Genomic DNA, 20,513 nt, shown 5'->3' on the forward strand with positions numbered 1-20,513 from the left:
CTCTGTCCCTTCTTTCTTGCTAAGTCGTATGCCTGAATCAATACATCATGCTCCGTCTCTAGCAGTCTTCAAATCCAAGCTAAAAGCCCACATTTTGGAAACTGTTTTCAACTCTTAACTCCCACTCACTGCTCTCAGATACCTAGACCCACTGTATCATTTCTTCTACCAGAATCTCCCCAACCCTGAGATGTCCTGTCTTTCTGTCCAAATTAGATTGTAAGTCTTCTGAGCAGGGGACCATCTATTGAATGCTAAATGTAAAGCGCTATGTATGCCTTTCAACACTATAGAAATGATAAATAGTAGTAGTAACTGCCTCTGCTCTCTCTGTGTCACTCTGGAGTTGCATCTTCCTAGGGTTCCAATCAGAAAATCCAGACCCCCCCAGGCCCACCCAGTTCCACCCATCCCTGCCATAGCCCCGCCCCCCAGCTGCCTACATCATCATGTGACATCCATGCATGCATGGACTTCCTCCCTGCCTGACGTGATTTGAGGAGGCTTTTCAAAACCCGGACCCCCGGAAATGTCCTCAAAAGAAGGACATGTCCGGGGAAACCCTACATCTTCCTAAACAGGGCAAAACGCTGCCGATAAATTCCACCTTGTGGCCCGTTATCCCAAAGCAAAAAGAAAGTTAAGAACCTACTGTCCTTCCTCATGCCGGCGTCCAGGCACTTCTGTAGACGGCAGGCTTGGCACTGCCTTCGTTTGGCTTTGGTGACGACACAGTTTTGGCTAAAGGGGCAGGTGAAGCGGATTCCTTTACTGATGGAGCGCCTGCAAGGAGAAAAGGAGATGTAGGATCCGAAGGGTAAAATATAGATCCAGGTACCATAAAGCCACCAGTGGATGCAATGTCACTATCAGATATTCACATTTGATGAATCACCTTTATTACCATTTAAAAACAGGAAAATAATAGAGACTAATTTATCCGTTTGTATGTAGGACTGCGACACTCTCAAAATGCTACAACTGGTACTGAAGTCTATCACTGGCTTTTACACTCTATGAGTGTCGGAGCTTTGTATAAGGAGCCCGATAGGTAGCAAGCAAATCCCGCAGATGTACATGACACGTAGGAAAAATGGGGACATCCAGCAAAGGAAGACTGCAATTCCATTGTGGATGCCCTAATAAAGCTGGAACTCGGTCTCATCTTCTTGGTCCTCCCCACATTTTCTCCATGTGTACTTACTGCCCAGTGCCCTGAAAATTCAGCCGGCTGTGGGGTCCCCCAGACACGTTTGGAAGCCCTGCCCTACATCAACTGGTTAGAGCATCATAAGCTCATACTGTGAAGTCACCATGGCGACAGAGGGAAACCCGAACTGGCTGGCGTCTGAAATCACCGCGGCTATAAATACACCGTGCTTGTCACCAGCTGCTCCCTGGCACGATATCTTTAAGTCAGGCTGCATTTATTCTAGAGTCCGTTGTTTTTGATGGATTTATTTTCAGCTTCTCCACAAAAATTCTCTCGTAAAACTCATGCCTTATTAGTTGCAAGTTTAAAAGATACCATGAACGTCTGCTCTCGTGTCAGGCTGCCATGTGGGATAACGATTTCAAGCAATTGCTTACTATTTCATTTTCTTACCTAGAATTCAGGAGACACTTAAAAACCTACTTGTTCTCTAGGTCAGTGATTCCCAACCCTGTCCTGGAGGACCACCAGGCCAATCGGGTTTTCAGGCTAGCCCTAATGAATATGCATGAGAGAGATTTGCATATGATGGAAGTGATAGGCATGCAAATTTGCTTCATGCATATTCATTAGGGCTAGCCTGAAAACCCAATTGGCCTGGTGTTCCTCCAGGACAGGGTTGGGAACCACTGCTCTAGGTTCTTAGGTAATTCATGACTTTTTCATTCCAATTGTTACATTTCTTAGTCTTTTGTAAACCGCATAGAACTGTAAGTGGTTCCCAATCCTGTCCTGGAGGACCACCAAGCCAGTTGGGTTTTCAGGATAGCCCTAATGCAGGGGTAGGCAATTCCAGTCCTCGAGAGCCACAGGCAGGTCAGGTTTTCAGGATATCCACAATGAATATGTATGAGATGGATTTGCATGCACTGCCTCCTTGAGATGCAAATCTATCTCATGCATATTTAGTGTGGATATCCTGAAAACCTGACCTGCCTGTGGCTCTCGAGGACCGGAATTTCCTACCACTGCCCTAATGAATATGCATGAGAGAGATCTGCATATAATGGAGGTGCCAGGCATGCAAATCTGCTCCATGAATATTCATTAGTGCTATCCTGAAAACCTGACTGGCTGCGTATGAAACGTGGACTGGGTTGAGAAGCTCGGCACAAACTTGGGGCTGCTCCCAATCAAACAAAAATTTGGAATAAAATCAAAGTAATTTACTGAAAAATGATAAATAATAATTATTATTACTGGTAACTCATATCAATGTATAGCTCTTAAAGGAAAGGTAGAAACTTGTAGGATGAGCACGTTCCAGAGAGCTGGATCCAGCCCTAGTTTTCCCCCCTTCTCCCCTTGGACCTACAATTCCTGCCAACAGGTCAGGTTTTCAAGATACCCTAATGAATATGCATGAGATAGATTTGCCTATAATGGAGTCAGTAGGCGTGCAAATCTCTCTCATGTATTTGAGAGAAGTCTGAAAACCTCACCCATTGGTGACCCTTGAGTGATCAGCGTGAAAACCACTGCTGTAACGAATTAATAACTGATGGATGATGAGATATTTGGGAGGGAGAGAAGAAGGAGTTGATATTTGGTGGAAATTATCCGTGTAGTGCCAGGGTGATCCTGGGGAAGAAGCTTGGGCAGAGCTGGAGAAAGTTAGGACAGATAAAGACCCGATATTGGTCTGAATATCATTGGTACCCAGAAAAGTATCAAAAAACTTGTACCTGGCTATTCAGCATCAGACAGTATCCAGATATGGCACTGAACACCTGGGTACAACAAGTTCATGGCTATAGTCAGTGTTAAAAAGAAGGGCTCAATATTAAGGCTGAAAAGTCTTAAGCTCCTACTTAGAAACTGGAGACTATGATTTGCAAGAGGTGCACAGTGATATTTTCTAGCTAAAAACACTGAACCAGGCTCTTTGGTTCTGCAATACTAACTCACCTGAAGAAGCCCTTGCAGCCCTCACATGACATGACGTGGAAGTGGTAGCCAGTGGCTTTGTCCCCACAGACGATGCAAATCTTTTCCTCGCCCTCAGGCTCTGTCTCTTCACTTTGGCTCAGCACTGAGGTGCTGCTAAAGCTGCTGCCATTGTCTTCCTCGCCCGGCATGAGCATAGTCACCCTCAAAGACCAAACACCAACGCGCTGCAGTAGGGGGGAAAAAAAGTGCAGCCTGACTCTTCAACTTAGGACACAGAGAAGCCCAGGAATGGTCAAGGGATCGATCCCTTTATTCATAGCTGAAATACACAGAAGTGAAGAGGCTCCAAAAATGGTACAAGTGGATTGATTTTTCACTCTGTCAAAAACTACATAAACTAGGGGACGTTACAGGGAAATACTTTTAAAATCAATAGGAGGAAATATTTTTTTACTCAGAGAATAGTTAAGCTCTGGAATGCATTGCCAGAGGTTGTGGTAAGAGCAGATAGTGTAGCTGGTTCTAAGAAGGGTTTGGACAATTTCCTGGAGGAAAAGTCTGTTATTGAGAAAGACATTGGGGAAGCCACTGCTTGCCCTGGATCGGTACCATGGAATGTTGCTACACTTTGAGATTCTGCCTGGAATCTTGTTACTCTGTAGGATTCAGGAATGCTGCTACTCTGGGTTTTGGCCAAGTACTAGTGACCTGGACTGGCCACCATGAGGACGGGCTTCTGGGCTAGATGGACATTGGTCTGACCCAGTAAGGCTATTCTTATGTTCTAAATAAAGCACACACCTCTGATGCAGGACAGTCGAAGCCTGTTAAACAGCCATTGCATGGGCTAGACCCGTCCTTACGAATATGTACAGCATAAGACCAGAGCCCAGAGGGTTTAGACACCTCCTTCATTCAGCATTAGCTGGACTAGAAACTGGTTAAATCGCCAGTTCAGGGTTAACTGGTCATTTTCAGCAGCACTTAACCTGTTAGTGTCACTGAAAAATGTCCAGTTAGTCCATATCTCAAAACGAGCTATTTTGGGGACATTCCAGGGTGGAGTCGGCACTTTAGCAGCCAAGATTACCATAAAAATAGGAATGCATAAAAGTCAGGCCTGGTTTAGCCGGTTCCACATAACCCAAACATAAATTTCTGGGCATAATGCTGGCGGCGATCAGCCCTTCTAAGACTCTTCGATCATCTGCTCAGCATCTCCTTTCTATTCCGTCATTAAAATACATAAACACAATGAGGTCTTATTTACAAGACGAATCTAGCCTTAATCAATTTAAGACAAAGCTTAAGACTTTTCTACTTCTTGACGCTTTTCAGACCTAACTGACCTGGAATGATTATACCTTCAGTATCTCCCCCTATTGTTTTCCCCCGAAATATTATCTTTTACCTTGAACATTGTAGTTCTTGCCTTTTTACCTTCTGTCCCCGTTTGTCATGGTTTAAATTTGCATTTTAGCCAATGTATGCTTTTATGATTTTGTGCACCGCCTACAAGTCGGATTAGGCGGTATAAGAAATTTTAAATATACTGTACTTGAAACTTAAAATGCTGAATATGAACCCCTCCACATTAAACTAGGGGATTGGGAGATATTTCTGGGCTTAAAGATTTTTGGTTTTAAAGTAGTTTCGCCAAACATTCAAGCTTCAAACGTGGGGCCTATATTTTATAAAATGCTTATGTAACTGGGTATATATGCACATCTGCATTTAATAATATAATAATAATAAGAAGAAAAAGAGCTGGACAATCAGCGAATGGGTACAATCAGAGAAAAGGTAGGTGTGAGCCCTTAGGCTAGCCATAAAGCGGGCATAATCGTGGGCACCTATGTTCCAGACACAGCCGACTCAAGGGACTGTGGCATCCTGAGGTAACTTTGGCATTGGCACCCTCCCCTACAATCTGGATGTCAGGACGTTCCTGTGGCGCCCTGTACATGGAACTGACATCTGTGGGTAGGGCTAACGGTCCGATGTCTGTTCCAGTTCATTTATCTGAGCCAGACTCTCAACGTGAGCCCACAGGGCTTTCCCTCTCCCTTCTCACAGCTGATTCCTGACTCTTATTCTTGGCCTGTCTGTTCTGTGCTGCCTCTTTCCTTTTCTTGTTCTAATATGGAAACCACTTTGGTTGTACCACAGAAAGACAGTAAATCAGATGCATTACTCTTTCTTAGCGGCCTAACTCTTTTGTTGCTCTCCTGTCTCTCTATTCCTATGGTCTCCTTCCTCCTTCCCTTGTCTTTTTTTTTTTTTTTCGGTTTCATTCTTTTCTCTCTCCTCTGCTTTCTCTTCACAGCCTTATAGAAAATCCTTTCGCACAGCAGGAAAAGAAACATACTTTTAACATGCAGACTGGGTGCTCCCTCCATGATTCATTTCTCGCTTTTCCTCATTTCCCCCTCGGGTTGGATGAGGTACTCACCCTCACATCAATTAGCAGTAAACACAGTAAATACTGCGTGCCAACCTGACCTTAGTTCCAAAAACGTTCAGTCCCTGGGATTCAGGGTGGCAAGTGGCAGGTGTGGGCGTGCTCATAAATCAGGAAGCAAGGGTTGCTCAGGCCTGGCCTTCACTGTGCACCTCCTCAATAGGTAACTCTCACTGATGCACTTTGACAACATATGGAATCTGAACTTTGGACTTTATGGTTCAGTGGAGAGGAAACAGCTGACAGTGGGAAGGGAACTAGGCAAACAAAATAGAAAGGCTGGTTTGTGCTTTGATTGGACGGGGAAAGGGACTGGAGAAGGCCACCTAAGAGACAAGAGACCTTCCCAAACGTGGCCTGAGGCCCCACAGCTAGTAAGGCGTTTCGGATATCCACAATTACCATGAACGAGTATAAGATAAATTTGAACACACTTTTCGATTCGGGTGGTTTATTTTGCAGCCCAACCCCCTTTGCCCTCTCCAACCCAAAGCCAGCGCTGCCATGTAGATCCCAGCTCTAGCAGATACACATTTCAAATTGGATGTATGTTAATCACAAAATAGAAAATAAAATCATTTTGATTTATGGTGTGCATAGGGAGAGGAATGGCCAGTAGGAAAAAGGAGGCAACTCCTGCAGCTTTTCATTAGGAAGATTTCAGCTCTGGATTGGCCTTCGTGAGAATGGGCTACTGGACTTGATGACCACTGGTCTGACCCAGTAAGGCTATTCTTATGTTCTTAACTCTGTAGCCTAAAAGCACAAGCCCTTTATTCAACTCTACTGCTCAATAAATATCATGACTGAGGTGAGGTTTAAGTAAATGTCAAGGTTACTCACATAGCTCTAATGTGGGTCTCAACTCAGTTCCCCCCTCCCCCCCCAGACAGTTCAGTTTTGTGGCCATGGCCAACCAGTTTGGGTTCAGGCCCACCCATAATTTAGTTTCCCTTAGTGTGGCTGGCAGGGATCCCCAAGCACTGCCGGCCAAAGACCTCCTCCCTTTTCAAGAACTTACATGTTGGTCAATTGCCGGCGTGTCCTTGAACTGCCACTGCTGCCAGCCACAGGCCCCCTTCTCTTGTGGGCAAGCTTAGTTTTCACGCTTGAGTGAAAACTGAGCATAAGTGTGCAAAGGCTGGCTCTGGGACAATGCTGATGGCCACCTAACATGTGGGAGGAGGGTTGGGGATCCCGGCCCGCACAGGTATGTCGTTTACTTTGGGAAGGGGGTGTGAGGAGGCAGAAATTAAATTTGGGTTTTGACTTTTGGCCCATCCTTAATCAGTTGCCTGGCGATGCTGCTGAACGAATGTACTTGAGATCCGCACGCCTTGTATCCACTGCAGGCAAATTTTCATTGCAAATATCGTTAGGCTCAAAAGGCCTTTCCGTACTGTGGCACGATGGCAATAGAAGTGGTCTCATAATCTCTTATTTTCCTACCAGGCGGCTTTAATTTGAAATCCTCCGCTAACAGTTATCAAACTAAAGACAAACCTTGGTCTTCCCCTTCCGTGTAAATTCCCCCTCAAACCTTTCTTCCTCTCCTCTAAGTCTCAACCATGTCAATTTACTGGAATTGTCCAGCCACCTTTTTGTAATCCATAACCCTAAATTGCAATTTTCCTGGAAATGCCTAATTAGTCTCTTTTGTAATCCGCCCTAAAACTGCATGCAAACAGCTCCCCAAATTGTAAATCTACTGGAATAGTCCAGTCATCTTTTCTGTAATCCAAAACCCTAAATTGTAATTCTCCTGGAAATGTCCAGTTGTTTCTTTTGTAATCCGCCCAGAACTGCAAGGTACGGGCGGAATAGAAGTCAGTAATGTAATGTGTAGAAGAAAATTATAAACACACTTGTTTAACAACTATTTTAAGGAATAATTCTGGAAATGTTTATGTATTCTGTTTTCCCTCTCAGTTTGTGTAGCTGGTTAATCTTGTAGTCCGCACTGAACCATTTCAGTAATAATTGCGGAATATAAGAGCAGAATTGTATTGTATAGAAAACCCGACTGGCTGGGTCTGACAATATCTGTTCTGATGGTCACGGCAATATTACAGTGTATGCAATAGTTTTGCCTCCCTGCCATTTTTTTCCATCTGTTCCCGTCCGTCTTTGTCTGAATTTGTCACGTCGTTTTCAATTGTCAAATGCTAACCTTGTCTTATATGTTGAAAGCTGTATTTTTATTGTTCACCACTCAGAAGTCTGATCGAGCGGTATAAGAAATTTTTAAATAAACTTGAGCGAGGACTAACACAACAGCAAATTTCCTTGAATTATTTTCTGTAAAAAAAAAGTGGAAAAGTACTGATTCCTCGGGAGGGGGATATTGTTCTCCCTCCCCCCCATCTCCGGCTTCTCTCAATATCCCTCCCTCAGCCTTGGGGGAAAGGTCTGTTTCCACGGCTAAACTCCCTGACAGAATGAGAGGAAGGTGGTAGCAAGTAGCTGATTCAAGTTGGTTTTAATCACTTCAGCTGGATTTATTTCCCCTTCATAAGAGGACAACTTAATGCAGTAGACGTCAGCCGACAGGGGACTAGGGGACTGCTGCCCAGTGGCCCCCGCTGTCTTTGTACTCTTCATAGTAACCCTTGCCAGTCTGCAGCATCCTCACGGGGCTAGTAGCACAGAGGGAGGTAAGGAAGGGACGAAGGAGAACACTGGCAAATTAATCCACCCTCTCCATGCTATACCAACACTTAAAAAGTTCATTAAAAGATAGCCTTCGCGTGAAAATGACTTTACAAATGTTACTAAAGTTAGAGAGGAAAAAATGACATCAGACACAGACAGTCATTAAATTCTTCCAGAAGATTTCTCTTTCGCTCCACCAGATTGTACTCCTGTAAAATCCGGACCCATAGCCCAGGCCTGCCCAGTTCTACCCAGCCCTCCCAACAGAAGCTTTTCAAAACCTGGAAAAAGTTCTGCGTTTTCAGAAGCCGTCCGGAGTCTGGCTGTTATGCTAACGTGTAACTTTTTATCTAGGAGTCAGTAGCAAATCAGCTTGTTCTGGTGCATTGAGGATCAGGGGCCTGAGAATTGGGGCTCTTTTGCTTTGATAAGTTTGCTCGCTTTGATTCCAAGTGTCTTTTTTAAATTTCACTAGTGTCTGCAGTTGTTCCAATACCACAATCCGAATAATATTTTTATTATGGTGAGTTGTGTGGAGACAGGTCCTAGCTCCATTGTTAGTCTCTGCCATCCCGATTCTTAGGAGTCTGTACATAACTGACCTAGATTGACAGAGACTGGTGGCACCTTATAGACTATTGCAGGGAGGAAGACTCAGGAGCGATGTTAGGAAATTCTTTTTCACAGAGAGGATGGTAGATGCCCTCTCGAGGGAAGTGGTGGTGATGGAATTCAAAAAAGGATCTCTAATTAGAAAACAAAGGATGTAAATGAAAGAACTAAGGCCGGTACTGGACAGACTTGCACAGTCTGTGTCCCATATGTTGTGATTTGGTGTGGGATGGGCTGGGGAGGGTATCAATGGGAACTCCCTTGGAAAATGACGATGCTACTGGCCAGACTTTATGGTAGATATCCTGCACACAGGATGGCTGGAGTGAGCTTGGATGGAAACTTGGAACCTAAGATAATACCAAGTGGATCTTACAGTCTATGACCTTGAAATATCAAAGAAGAGACAAGTTCATTTAATCATGTATTTGTAATGGGTATAACTAATGGGCAGACTGGATGGACCGTTCAGGGCTTTATCTGCTGTCATTTACTATGTTACTATGATTGAGGAAAGGACCAACCTTCAAAGACCAGAGGCCACTTTCTTAGATGTATGGAATTAAATTTAGGACAGAGATACTGTGGCAAAACCCTTGTCGTGGTGCAGAAATGAAATAGCACATGGAGTCAACACTAAGGGGTCCTTTTACTAAGCCAAGCTAACTGACTTAGCCTTAGTAAAATGACCCCTAAATATGCTGGACACAGTCGTATATTATAAATATGACAAAAATATATAGTAAGGTACTTTTTTGCTTTTCCTTATCAGTCTTTTGTGTTAGGTCTAGGATGATTGTGTGATCCCCTAATAGTCACAGTTACTATATATTTTTTTCATATTTATAGTACCAAAAAATAAAAAGGACAGATTGAGACATCCGGGTTTTACTTCCATTGAAAGCAATGTAAGTAAAACCCAGATGTCTCAATCCGTCCTCCTTTTTCTGGAGCCATATGGTAACCCTATCATAGTAGTCGAGTCCAACCCCATGGCACTACAACTTGCTTCACCAGAAAGGAAGCTGAGAAAAGGCAGGTTTTACCTTTAAGAAGTAGAACTACAAGTCCCATAAGGCAGTTGGTGTGACATCAGCAGATCCGTGCTGGGAGGAGCCCGGAGAACTGCAGTTCACAGCTGCCCTAATTAAGCATGCTCTGGTGTGCTGCTGACTGCAGGTCACTGGCAGAGAGGAGCTTTGAAATGAGCATTTTTCCTTTCAGGTTAAAAAGGGAGCACAGCTGGGACCTGAAGGAAAACATGCTTTTAAATCTATTTATTGGGTTCACAGAACCCGAGCAATGTAGCGCTGCTAGACCCAGTTCCCTGACACAGCTGTGAAGTCACTGTGAAATGCTGGCCACCAAGAGGGAATGCAGACTGAAGTTTCGTTTTCAATTTGATGATGAAGAATTTTGAAAAATTAAAACCCAAAATGTTTTAACTCTATTGAATGAATGTAGCATGAACACTGGTTTAAAAGTACCGTTTGAGCTTCTGAGGCTACAATTCTTCTGAAGTGAAGCAAAGCTTCATTGGTTGCCAGTTGAACTTCAAATCCATTATAATGTTTTTGTACCTTCCACCTGGAGAGTCCCAGCTACTTGCAGGATATGTTTTGAGAATAGGACCCTTCTCACGATACCAACAAGTTTTCATGAATGATAGGTTCATGATTATACCAAGAGCTAAATCCAAACCTGACCTCCCCAGTCCTACAGGACTACTCCGTTCTCCAAAGATCAATTGAGCAGGTCCTTCAGTAGACTTGCCGGAATCCTAAGACATAGCCCACCACTTTCAGGTGTGCCAGATCTACACAAATACTGTCCTCCATCAATGAGATGGTATTGGTCCCCCCACATAAACTCTTGTCAAGCACTCTCTAATTCTTTCTTCAGTGAGCACCAAACACAAATATTTTATTTATCATTTTTACATGTTCCTCAGCTTTCTCTCTACATTTTGCTTCTTGACACCTTTCAAACCTACAGTTCCATCTCTAGTCTTATGCTTTTCATTAAGGCAAAAGAGACATAAGAACATAAGAATTGCCACTGCTGGGTCAGCCATCGTACCCAAAAGTCCGCTCCAGTGGCAGCTCTAGGTCAAAGACCAGTGCCCTAAATGAGTCTAGCCCCACCTGCGTACGTTCTGGTTCAGCAGGAACTTGTCTAACTTTGTCTTGAATCCCTGGAGGGTGTTTTCCCCTATAACAGCCTCCGGAAGAGCGTTCCGGTTTTTTACCACTCTCTGGGTGAAGAAGAACTTCCTTACGTTTCTACAGAATCGATCCCCTTTTAACTTTAGAGAGTGCCCTCTCATTCTCCCTACCTTGGAGAGGGTGAACAACCTGTCTTTATCTACTAAATCTATTCCCTTCTTATCGTGTCAAGCAAGAACTTCAGAACTCCTGATATTCAGAGTCTGACTTTCATGACTGGATGATTACAGTATTTAAATTAAATGCATATATACATAGATATAGAACAAAATGTACCATATGACTCCAGGAAAAGGAGGACAGATGGAGACATCCGGGTTTTACTTTCTTGTTAAAGAAAAAAGAGGTGATTCTTTAAAGGACGCCAATGCGTGGTAGACACACGATCGGTGGCCGAGATCAACATCCTTTGGAGAATCAGGCCCTTTGGGCATGGAAGACGTTTGGCAGCTAATGCATTGCCCTTACTGTGAGCTAATGCCAAGTTAATGCAGGGTCACTTGTTGCCTCCTGAGTGATTCCGCATTAACTGGGAGAAGGCACCAGGCATTAGTGAATGTTAATACATGACCTACAGTAGAAAATCCTGGAAACACCCTCAATCAATTTGCAGATACCATGCAGTAAAGTCTTGCATTAAGCTTTGGAAAATACAAATTTACTGAGGTTTGGAATAAAGGCCCCTTAATTCATTGTGATGGATGTGGAGCGATTTTGCTGTTGGAAGTTTGTAAGAGGTGGCGATGTTTATGTCGACACGAGGTACGAAAGCTGAACTCGGTCATCGTCTTTTCCCAGCCGCATAATTATGTTCTACAGTATTGCAGCTTAGAGTCTTTGCCACTGTGTCCTTTTTTCAGATATGAGTTTCATCTGGTTATATTGATTTTAGATGGCTCCTGTAGTTGAATTAAGACTCTTATGCAGTCAGGCATGAAATAGGGTTGTGTCTCTGTTCTCCTTGCCACTGGCGCTCTACGCACTTCAGTGGTGTGAGATATACCAACTATTCAATTAGAATCTTCCTATAAAAATGTTGTGAAATGTGTCAGATACGCATCAGTTTTTCAGTGGTATGGTTACTGTGTATTTTTTAAAATTAATTCAGGACCTATGAGGGTGATCAGCAGATGAACAGTACAGTCTAGGGGCAGGGATCTCAAAGTCCCTCCTTGAGGGCCGCAATCCAGTCGGGTTTTCAGGATTTCCCCAATGAATATGCATTGAAAGCAGTGCATGCATATAGATCTAACATAAGAACATAAGAAATGCCTTCACCGGATCAGACCGAGGTCCATCTAGTCCGGTGCTCCACACACGCGGCGGCCCATTTAGGTATTCCTTTCTGGAGACCCGACTTTACCGTATCCTTCAATATGATATGCAAGAAGGTGTGCATCCAACCTGCGCTTAAATCCCAGTACAGTAGTCTCCGCCACAACCTCCTCCGGGAGTGCATTCCAGGCACCCACCACCCGCTGTGTGAAACAGAACTTCCTGGCATTTGTCCTGAACCTGCTGCCGCTCAGTTTCAGGCTATGACCTCTTGTCCGTCTCACATCCGAAAATGTTAGCAATGCTGCTTCTTGGTCTATTATATCAAATCCTTTTAATATTTTAAAAGTCTCAATCAAATCCCCTCTCAGTCTTCTCTTTTCGAGGGTAAACAACCCCAGTTTCCTGAGTCGTTCTTTGTAGCTCAAATGCTCCATTCCGATGCCTATTCATTGGGGAAATCCTGAAAACACGACTGGATTGCGGCCCTCAAGGAGGGACTTTGAGACCCCTCGTCTAGTGCAAGGTGGGCAAATAGATCTCATGCATATTCATTGTGGAAATACTGAAAATTTGACTGGGTTGCGGCCCCAAGAACTGCGGTTGTCCACCCCTGATTTAGTGATTCATCTCTTTTTGGAGCAAGACGCTATTACACTTGGTATGGAGACCAGAACATAAGAACTGCCCAGCACCGAGTCTCTGGTCACAAGTGTCTGGCAATATCCCAAAATATAGCAAGATTCCATTCTGCTTTTCCCCCAGGAATATGTCCAAACTTTCTTTAAACCCAGCTACACTAACTGCTTTTACCACATCCTCTGAAAATGAGTTTGAGAGCTTAACTATTTATTGACTGAAAAAATATTTTTTCAAATTCTTTCAATGGTGGATCCTTTCTCTCATATTCTTAATGAATTATCCAGCAAAGAAAACCAATAACTTACCTTAAATAGATGCAAATATTCCAATGGGACCCGTTTTGCCCTTTCTCAAGGGTTCAATAATGACGCTGCATTTTTGGCTGGATACTCAACGGCAGTCTTTAACCGGGAGTGATGCTGTCAGAATGTGAGAGAAAGGATCCACCATTGAAAGAATTTTAAAGAAAGAAGCAAAAGCGAATACTGTATAGTTGATTATTATAGAGTGTTGAAAAAGGAGGGGGAGGTTTGGAGGATCAATGATGGAAAGGTGGAACTTTTAGAAGTCAGTTTCTCAGCCAAGACTTACATGTCCAAGCTGGTCTTTGAGATTCTCTCAGTCTATGGGATTGTGCTTTTCCTGTAATTGTAATTATTTCCCATGAACAAGGAATTCTCAAAACGCTCATGTTTATTAGACACCCCCCTGTCACTACTACCAATTGGATGGTTTAGTGAGTTCCTTAGATACGCCCTGCGGAGTGCCAAGAAGACGAGCAAACGTAACTGTTTAGAGGAAGTAAAAGTCATAACAAGGTTTCCATAGGTGACCCTGTGGAAGGATCATTAACAGATGGCTGAGAGAGACAGAGATACCGGCTTCCTCCCGGCAGGCCGAGCAGAAAGTAAAAAGGCCTGGGGCACCTCCTCACTGGTGTGCAGATGAAAGGACTGAGTGAGGGGAGCAAGAAGCTCACCACAATAAAGGTGATGACCCCCCCCCCTGCTCCTCTTCCTTCCAGCGAGCCTCACCCTCCCCAAATGGGGAAGCGGAGTGACGAGGGCTGCAGGGTCAGGCCACAGGCTTCTCGCCCTGTTCTTACCTGGGAACCTGGGGCAGGCCAGAACATAAAGGAATTTGGGTTCTCCCTCATAAGGGCCCTGTGAGAGAAGGCATCCCCGTATCTGCAGAAAACAGGCATGGTGGATGGATGCCCTATTGACGAGTAGAGACAGCGTGCATGTGTGTAAATGGGCAGGCAGATTCCTGGCTTGATCTTAACCCTGCTTCAAAAACAACGTGAGGTTTGAAGACTCGAGTGACATAAGGCAGCTGTGGTGAGGAATACTTCAGGGCATTGGCACCATATACGGTGGTCATCCAGGTTGGCAGGAGAGAGAGAGAGAGTCCCTGATACTTCTTTCTCTCTTGCGCCGGTGAATCCCTTTGGGGATATTTATTTTATAATCACTGTCCTCTGTCAACCCACCACCATGGGATCCGGTGCCCAAGAAATGCTTCCCCGGGAGACAAAATCAATAAGGAAAGCCTCACACCAATGAAGAATGCAGCTAGCTGTGAGAATTTGTGACTTGCAGGATAGGATACATTGATCCTCAAAACTTCGAACACACCTTGCAGGTGTTAATCCATTTCTGCATATCTAAGACAGAGCAGTTTCTGCCTGATGTCAGGTGTACCAGCACTAGTTCTTGCTCCCATCTGCTTTTAACTGCACCAAAATTAGGTATATTTAAAACAAAGAGCCTTGGAATTCGTTACCGTATTCTGCTGGGTCCAAGAAGAACCTCTTGGACTACGTGTAGTCAGTGGGTTCCTGGGTTATCTTCATTCCTCTCTTGTAGCCATGGAAACTGGTATTCCACCAAGCAAAATGCCAGGGGTAAGCCACCCAGCCAACTGCAGATTGGCAGGAGCTGGTGAGGGGCAGGAAGCCTTCCACTAGTGCCGTCTGTTTTTCTCGAATGTCCCCTCCCAGGTCTTCTCATTGCTTCTCCATTCCCAAACTTGAAAAGCTGGCAAGCAGAACAGGATTGCAAGCTCCCCGCACGACTGAAGAATGAGGTCGGACTGGTGTGACCTGCCCTGTGGGAATGCTGGAACGCCAGAGCTTGTGTTGGTAAACTCTGTGACAGAAATGCCTCCTACCCCTGTGTGTTTGCTGTGTTAGCCCAGTTTAAAAGCAATACAAAGAATATAGAGAAACCCAATGTATATCAACGCATATAATTCATAAAAAGTACATTGATATGATGGGAAATGCCATTTCAATCATATTTTAGCATGATAGCCTAGATCTTATAGGTTCTATATCAGGAGTGGAATATATGACTGACTTACAAATCAGCACCTCTTCTACCTGGAGCCAGTCAGGACTGCATTAACAATCGTTATGATTGGAAAACCACTGGGATTTATATTGCAAACGGTTAGCGAAATGCCCCCCCTTCCCTCTAGTTGTTCACTGCCGCATGCAAGAACTACAACGTGCTCCTCGCGACCCCTTCGGCTCTCCCTCTGATGTCACTTCCTGTGCACGGCACCCGGAAGTGACATCAACAGGAGAGATGAGGTGGTTGTGAGGAGCACGTTGAACAACTAGAGGGATTCATTTATTTAATTATTTATAGGCCGCATATCCTACAATTCTACGCAGATTACAAATTATTCAGGTACTCAAGCATTTTTCCCTGTCTGCCCCCCCCCCCCCCCCCCCCCCCCCCCGGCGGGCTCACACTCTATCTAATGTACCTGGGGCAATGGGGGGGATTAAGCTAGATTCACTAAGGACACCGATCGCTTTGCAACCCCGACCCGATCGCTTCTTGCCGCCCTGCTCTCTGCCCCAACTCTCCTCTCCATGGATATTTAGTAAGCTTTTCGGCCCAGTTTATTAGGCACCCAAACTCGGTGAAAACCACAGTTTAAATGATGTTTTTCAAGCCTCCATCGTACGCTGTCTTCCCCCTGCCTCTCCTCCACACTATACAGTACATTTGAGTGTTATGTTATTTGTAATCTATTGTTTACTGCATTGAACTTATGGTTATGCGGTTTATAAGTACGATGTTATGTTATGTTAAACCTGCACCATCTTGAAAAATGCTCCCAGACCACGTGGAACTGAATGTATGATCTTATTCAGAGTCAAATCAACGATCACTTGTGCTTTCAGCAGAGCCTAGGAAATTCCTCCAAAGGTACTGGCCAAAAGCAGCCTTATAACAGCCTAAAGACAAGGGAAGGGAGAAGGAGGAAAAAAGAAAGAGGAGCAATTTGGAGAAAAAGAAATGGGAGAGTCTCCCTCTCTCTCTCTTTTCTTGCTTTCCTCTTCTTTTTTTCAGTGTGTACGGGGGGGGGGAGGGGGGGCAGAGAGATCATCAGACAGAAATGAAGCAAAACAGAGGGCCATAACAGATATGGCAGAAGTGGAAAAAGCCTGGCAGGCCTCGCTGTGTTTCTGCTCAACAGCCCTGCAGTCCCTCAGTCCCCCCCCCCATGCTGTCAAGCGGCTTAAGTGAGGTTAATTAAGTGCGCTCTCAAAGCAGACTTCACTTATTGGAGTGGAAAAAGTGGAGTATCTCAGCAGCACAGTATATGAAAAGAGACGGGGAGGAGGCCAGAAGGCATCCTCAGCTCCTACTACGATAGGAAGCTTTCCCTCACCATTATTTGATCTTTCGTTGCTTTACTTCCAAAAGATCTGGCTAAAAATAACCCATGACCTTTGGAGATGAGCGAGAGAGAATCAAATGTTCAGACAATAGGATGCACCTCTCGGATAGACCAGGATGATTTTCTAGTCTTCTGCATGCTACAGTACACAATGATAGCGCAAGGTTTTAGCTGCTTTCTGATTGGTTCAGCCCAACTCTGTCCTTACTCTATATGGTGACATCTAGTGGCTGGACTTAAGATCTAACAGGCCGATGTTCAACACCTAATGGTGGCGCTGTTAGGCTGTGCACGTGTTTGGAGGATATGAGCATAGGGAGTGTGAAAAGCTTCAGCCTCTGATAAGCAGAGCTGGTATTGTGACGTCATCATGCCTCATTCCACCAATAAGAGCCCGCCTCATCAGTGATGTCACAATGGCTGGATTGTCCTAGACTACATTTTGATTTCTAGAGTGGCGCAGTGGTTAAAGCTCCAGCCTCAGCACCCGGAGGTTGTGGGTTCAAATCCCTCGCTGCTCCTTGTGATCTTGGGCAAGTCACTTAATCCCCCCATTGCCCCAGGGACATTAGATAGATTGTGAGCCCCCCAGGACACACAGGGAAAAATGCTTGAGTATTACACACGCAAAATACCTGTCCCATTAAAAAAAAAAGGAAAAAAATCCCTCACTGCAGCAGGCGGCCCTCCCCAATGACCCTCGACAATCACGCGCCCCCCTCTACTGAACCAAAAACAAATGGCAGGAGGGATGCCCACTCCCTCCTGCCATGAAGGACCTCCCCCTCCACCCCGAAGAAAAAGGCAGGAGCAATACCCACTACCTCCTGCCCCCAAAGATGCCTGCCCGCTCCCTGAAAAAAAACAGCAGGAGGGATGCCCACTCCCTCCTGCCACCAGAGGCCCCCTCCCCCTCCAGGCCCCTGTACCTTTGACATCAGGAGCAGGAAGTACTGAAAACACCTCCTGCTCTGGCTCCTCTGCAACAAGTTTCAAGTTTAAGTTTCAAGTTTATTAGTTTGCTTGTTGAATCGCTTAATCAGATTTCTAAGCGATGTACAATAAAATATACATGTAAGGAAACGAAAACATTACATACAGTTAATTAATTATAACGTAAACAAAAGGTAAGAGGGGGTGAAATACATTTTTTATAGTAAAGAAAGAACATACAGGGAAAACACATAAGGAAATTAAAAAAAGCAAGAGATAGAAATAATTCGCTAGAATAATACTTTATAATAAAATTTAATTAATTTGCAAATGCGTCTTTGAACAAAAAGGTTTTTAATTCGCTTTTAAATTTCCCAAACACCTTCTCCTCCCGTAAAAACATAGGAAGCGCATTCCAGATCTGGGGAGCTGTACATGAGAAGATAAATTGTCTTCTAGTGCTAATTACTTTTAACGAAGGAATTGATAAAAGGTTCCGTTCACTAGATCTTAAAGTTCTTTTAACAGAATATGGAATAAGTAGTCTGAATAAAAATGCTGGAGTCTTATTTTCTAATGTTTTAAAGATAATAGTACATAGTTTGTGTGTAATTCTGTGTATGACTGGAAGCCAATGAGCCTTTTTAAGGAGTGGTGTCACATGATCGAATTTTTTAGATTTTGTTATTAATTTAATGGAAGCATTTTGAATAATTTGTAAACGTTTAATTTCTTGTAACGTAATTCCTGTAAATAATGAATTGCAGTAATCGATTTTAGACATCACCAGAGAGTGGATAAGAATATTAAGTGCTCTAGGACAAAGGAATTTAGAAATGGATCGAATTTTCCGCAATCTATAGAAGGTGGTTTTCACAATACTACTAATGTGATCATGATAATTAAGTTTATTATCAAAAATTACTCCTAGAATTTTAGTATTTTTAACTAATTGAAGAGGAATATTTTGAATCAAAATAGGAGCAACTAAGGAAAAGTTTTCCTTATAAGGAAACAGCATGATATTTGTTTTTTTAATATTGAGGGCCAACCTATTTTTGTCCAGCCAATGATGAATTTGCTCAAGTTTCCCATTAATTGACAAAATTTCAATTATGTTGTTATTATTTAGGCCCCTCCCCTGTGCATCATGTATGGGGCGGGGCCTAAGGCCCTGAATGGCTGAGATACCTCAGGCTCATCCCTTGGGAGGGGCCTGAGGCACCTGAGCCGATCAGGGACTTCCTTAGGAAGGAGCCTAAGGAAGTCCCTGAATGGCCCTCAATATCCTGTTTTCAAAAATGGCCAGACCAGGCCCTCTACTCCCTGTCTGGCTTCAGAACTGGACCCTAGCCTGAGCTTACTGGAGCAGAGATCAGTCTGCTTTTGGACCCAACTGAGGAGAACCAATTGATCTCGGTCTCATAGTTAGACTTCCAACAGTGGTAGGACCAAATATCGTTCTTCTGACATCCAGTAACCTCAGGGTCAATTCCCTGGGCCATAAACCCAATAGAAGGCCATGGAACACAACTCAGGACACACTGCTGGCACAATAACAAACCCCTCTTCCCCCCCCACCCCTGCACAAAAGGACATAAATGAATTTCTATCTGCATTTATTATAATTAATACTCACGTTCATTCTCTAACAAAACAAAACTGTGACTCAGCAGATGCATTTCAATCCTCTGAACAAATTTATTTATTATTTATCATTCTATGCTGCCTAGAACTATTTTTGTTAAGCAGAATATAAACATAAAAATTAAATTTAAATTAAATTATTCTGTAGGAGTAGAAAACCAATTCATAAAAAAACAGCTTTAAGGAGGGTTAGATTTGTAATTCCTTCATTTCTGAACACTGCACGTCATCACTGGCTCTCTCCTTGTGCAGAGATAGGATTTGAGAGTCTCCCAGTATGCTGGCTGAGTTTGTGGGTCTCCCAGTGCTCAGGGCTGGAATTGGGATCTCCCTGTGCTCATGACTGAATTAAGGTTTCCCTGCGCTCAGGGCTAGGATTGAGGGTCTCCCTGGGATTGGGGCCGAGATCAGAGTTTCCCTATGCTCTTGGCTGGAATCAAGACTGGGACTGGACTCTCTGTTCTCAGGCCTGGGATCAGGGTGTCCCTGTGTTCAGGTGAGAAGTAGTTCTGCCATTTAATTATGCTACTGAATTAGAGGCTCTGGTAGAGACCCATTTACAAATAAGCAAAGACACTTTATTAATTTGGAAATATTACTTGGGAAGAAAACATACTTTGTAAGTGGGCCTCTGCCAGAGCCTTGAATGTAAATATAAAGTATAAATATTCCAACTGAAGCTATGTCAGCTGAAGACTTCCTCTGAAGGTTGCAAAAATCCCTTGTACCAAGCCTGGCAGGTAGCAGTAGCGTCCCTAAGTCACAGATGCTGGCACCTCAGTGGCTCAAGGATGCTGCCAGTGACTGCTGTGCTTGGTAGAAAGGCGTTCTGGTCACTTTGGAGGAGGTCCTCAGCTGGGGATCCCCACCAGCTACAGCAAAGGTCAGGAGAATTAAACCCACAAATGTATTTCCTTTTCTGTTGACATCTGCTATATAGATTTTCCATAGCTAACATATTTCAGTCAATAAATTCCTTTTTTTTTTTTGTACCTTTGTTGTCTGGAGATTTATTTATCCTTCAAGTTGGTTCCAGTTTCTTTTTTTTCCTGCATTTCTTTCTCTCTCTCCCCCACCCCACGGGATGCTGCAAAATGGAGGATTCTAGTCCTACGCACAGACAGAGTCTTCCCTGACGAAGCCGTTTGGGTGAAACGGAGCAAGCTCCGTAGGGAACTAAGATAAGTGCTGTACTGTTATTTCTTATCACTTTGTGTTGACACGTGTGATGTTTGGAGGTTTTTTGGCCAATGATTGAGTTGCT

The 20,513-nt window shown here is 44.0% G+C and overlaps 1 protein-coding gene across 4 annotated transcripts in view; it reads right to left on the reverse strand.

Moving 5' to 3' along the window:
* Window positions 1–14,891, reverse strand: part of NR1I3 (nuclear receptor subfamily 1 group I member 3) — a 35,839-nt gene extending 20,948 nt beyond the window's left edge. For 2 of the 4 annotated variants that reach the window (XR_004537286.1, XM_033925301.1), the window contains exons 1-3: window positions 5,472–5,706; window positions 3,122–3,327; window positions 653–783 (exon numbers count right to left, since the gene is read on the reverse strand). Coding sequence is in view for 3 of the 4 variants with exons in the window: in XM_033925301.1 (XP_033781192.1) it covers window positions 653–783; window positions 3,122–3,327; window positions 5,472–5,480 (346 nt within the window). In the remaining variant the exon portion in view is untranslated. Of the gene's footprint in view, window positions 1–652; window positions 784–3,121; window positions 3,328–5,471; window positions 5,707–14,755 lie in introns of those variants that run through there. The other 2 variants (XM_033925305.1, XM_033925304.1) reach the window with 2 other exon arrangements.
* Window positions 14,892–20,513: the final 5,622 nt, after the last annotated feature.

Source organism: Geotrypetes seraphini, chromosome 16 (assembly GCF_902459505.1).
Source record: "Geotrypetes seraphini chromosome 16, aGeoSer1.1, whole genome shotgun sequence".
NCBI lineage: Eukaryota > Metazoa > Chordata > Amphibia > Gymnophiona > Dermophiidae > Geotrypetes > Geotrypetes seraphini.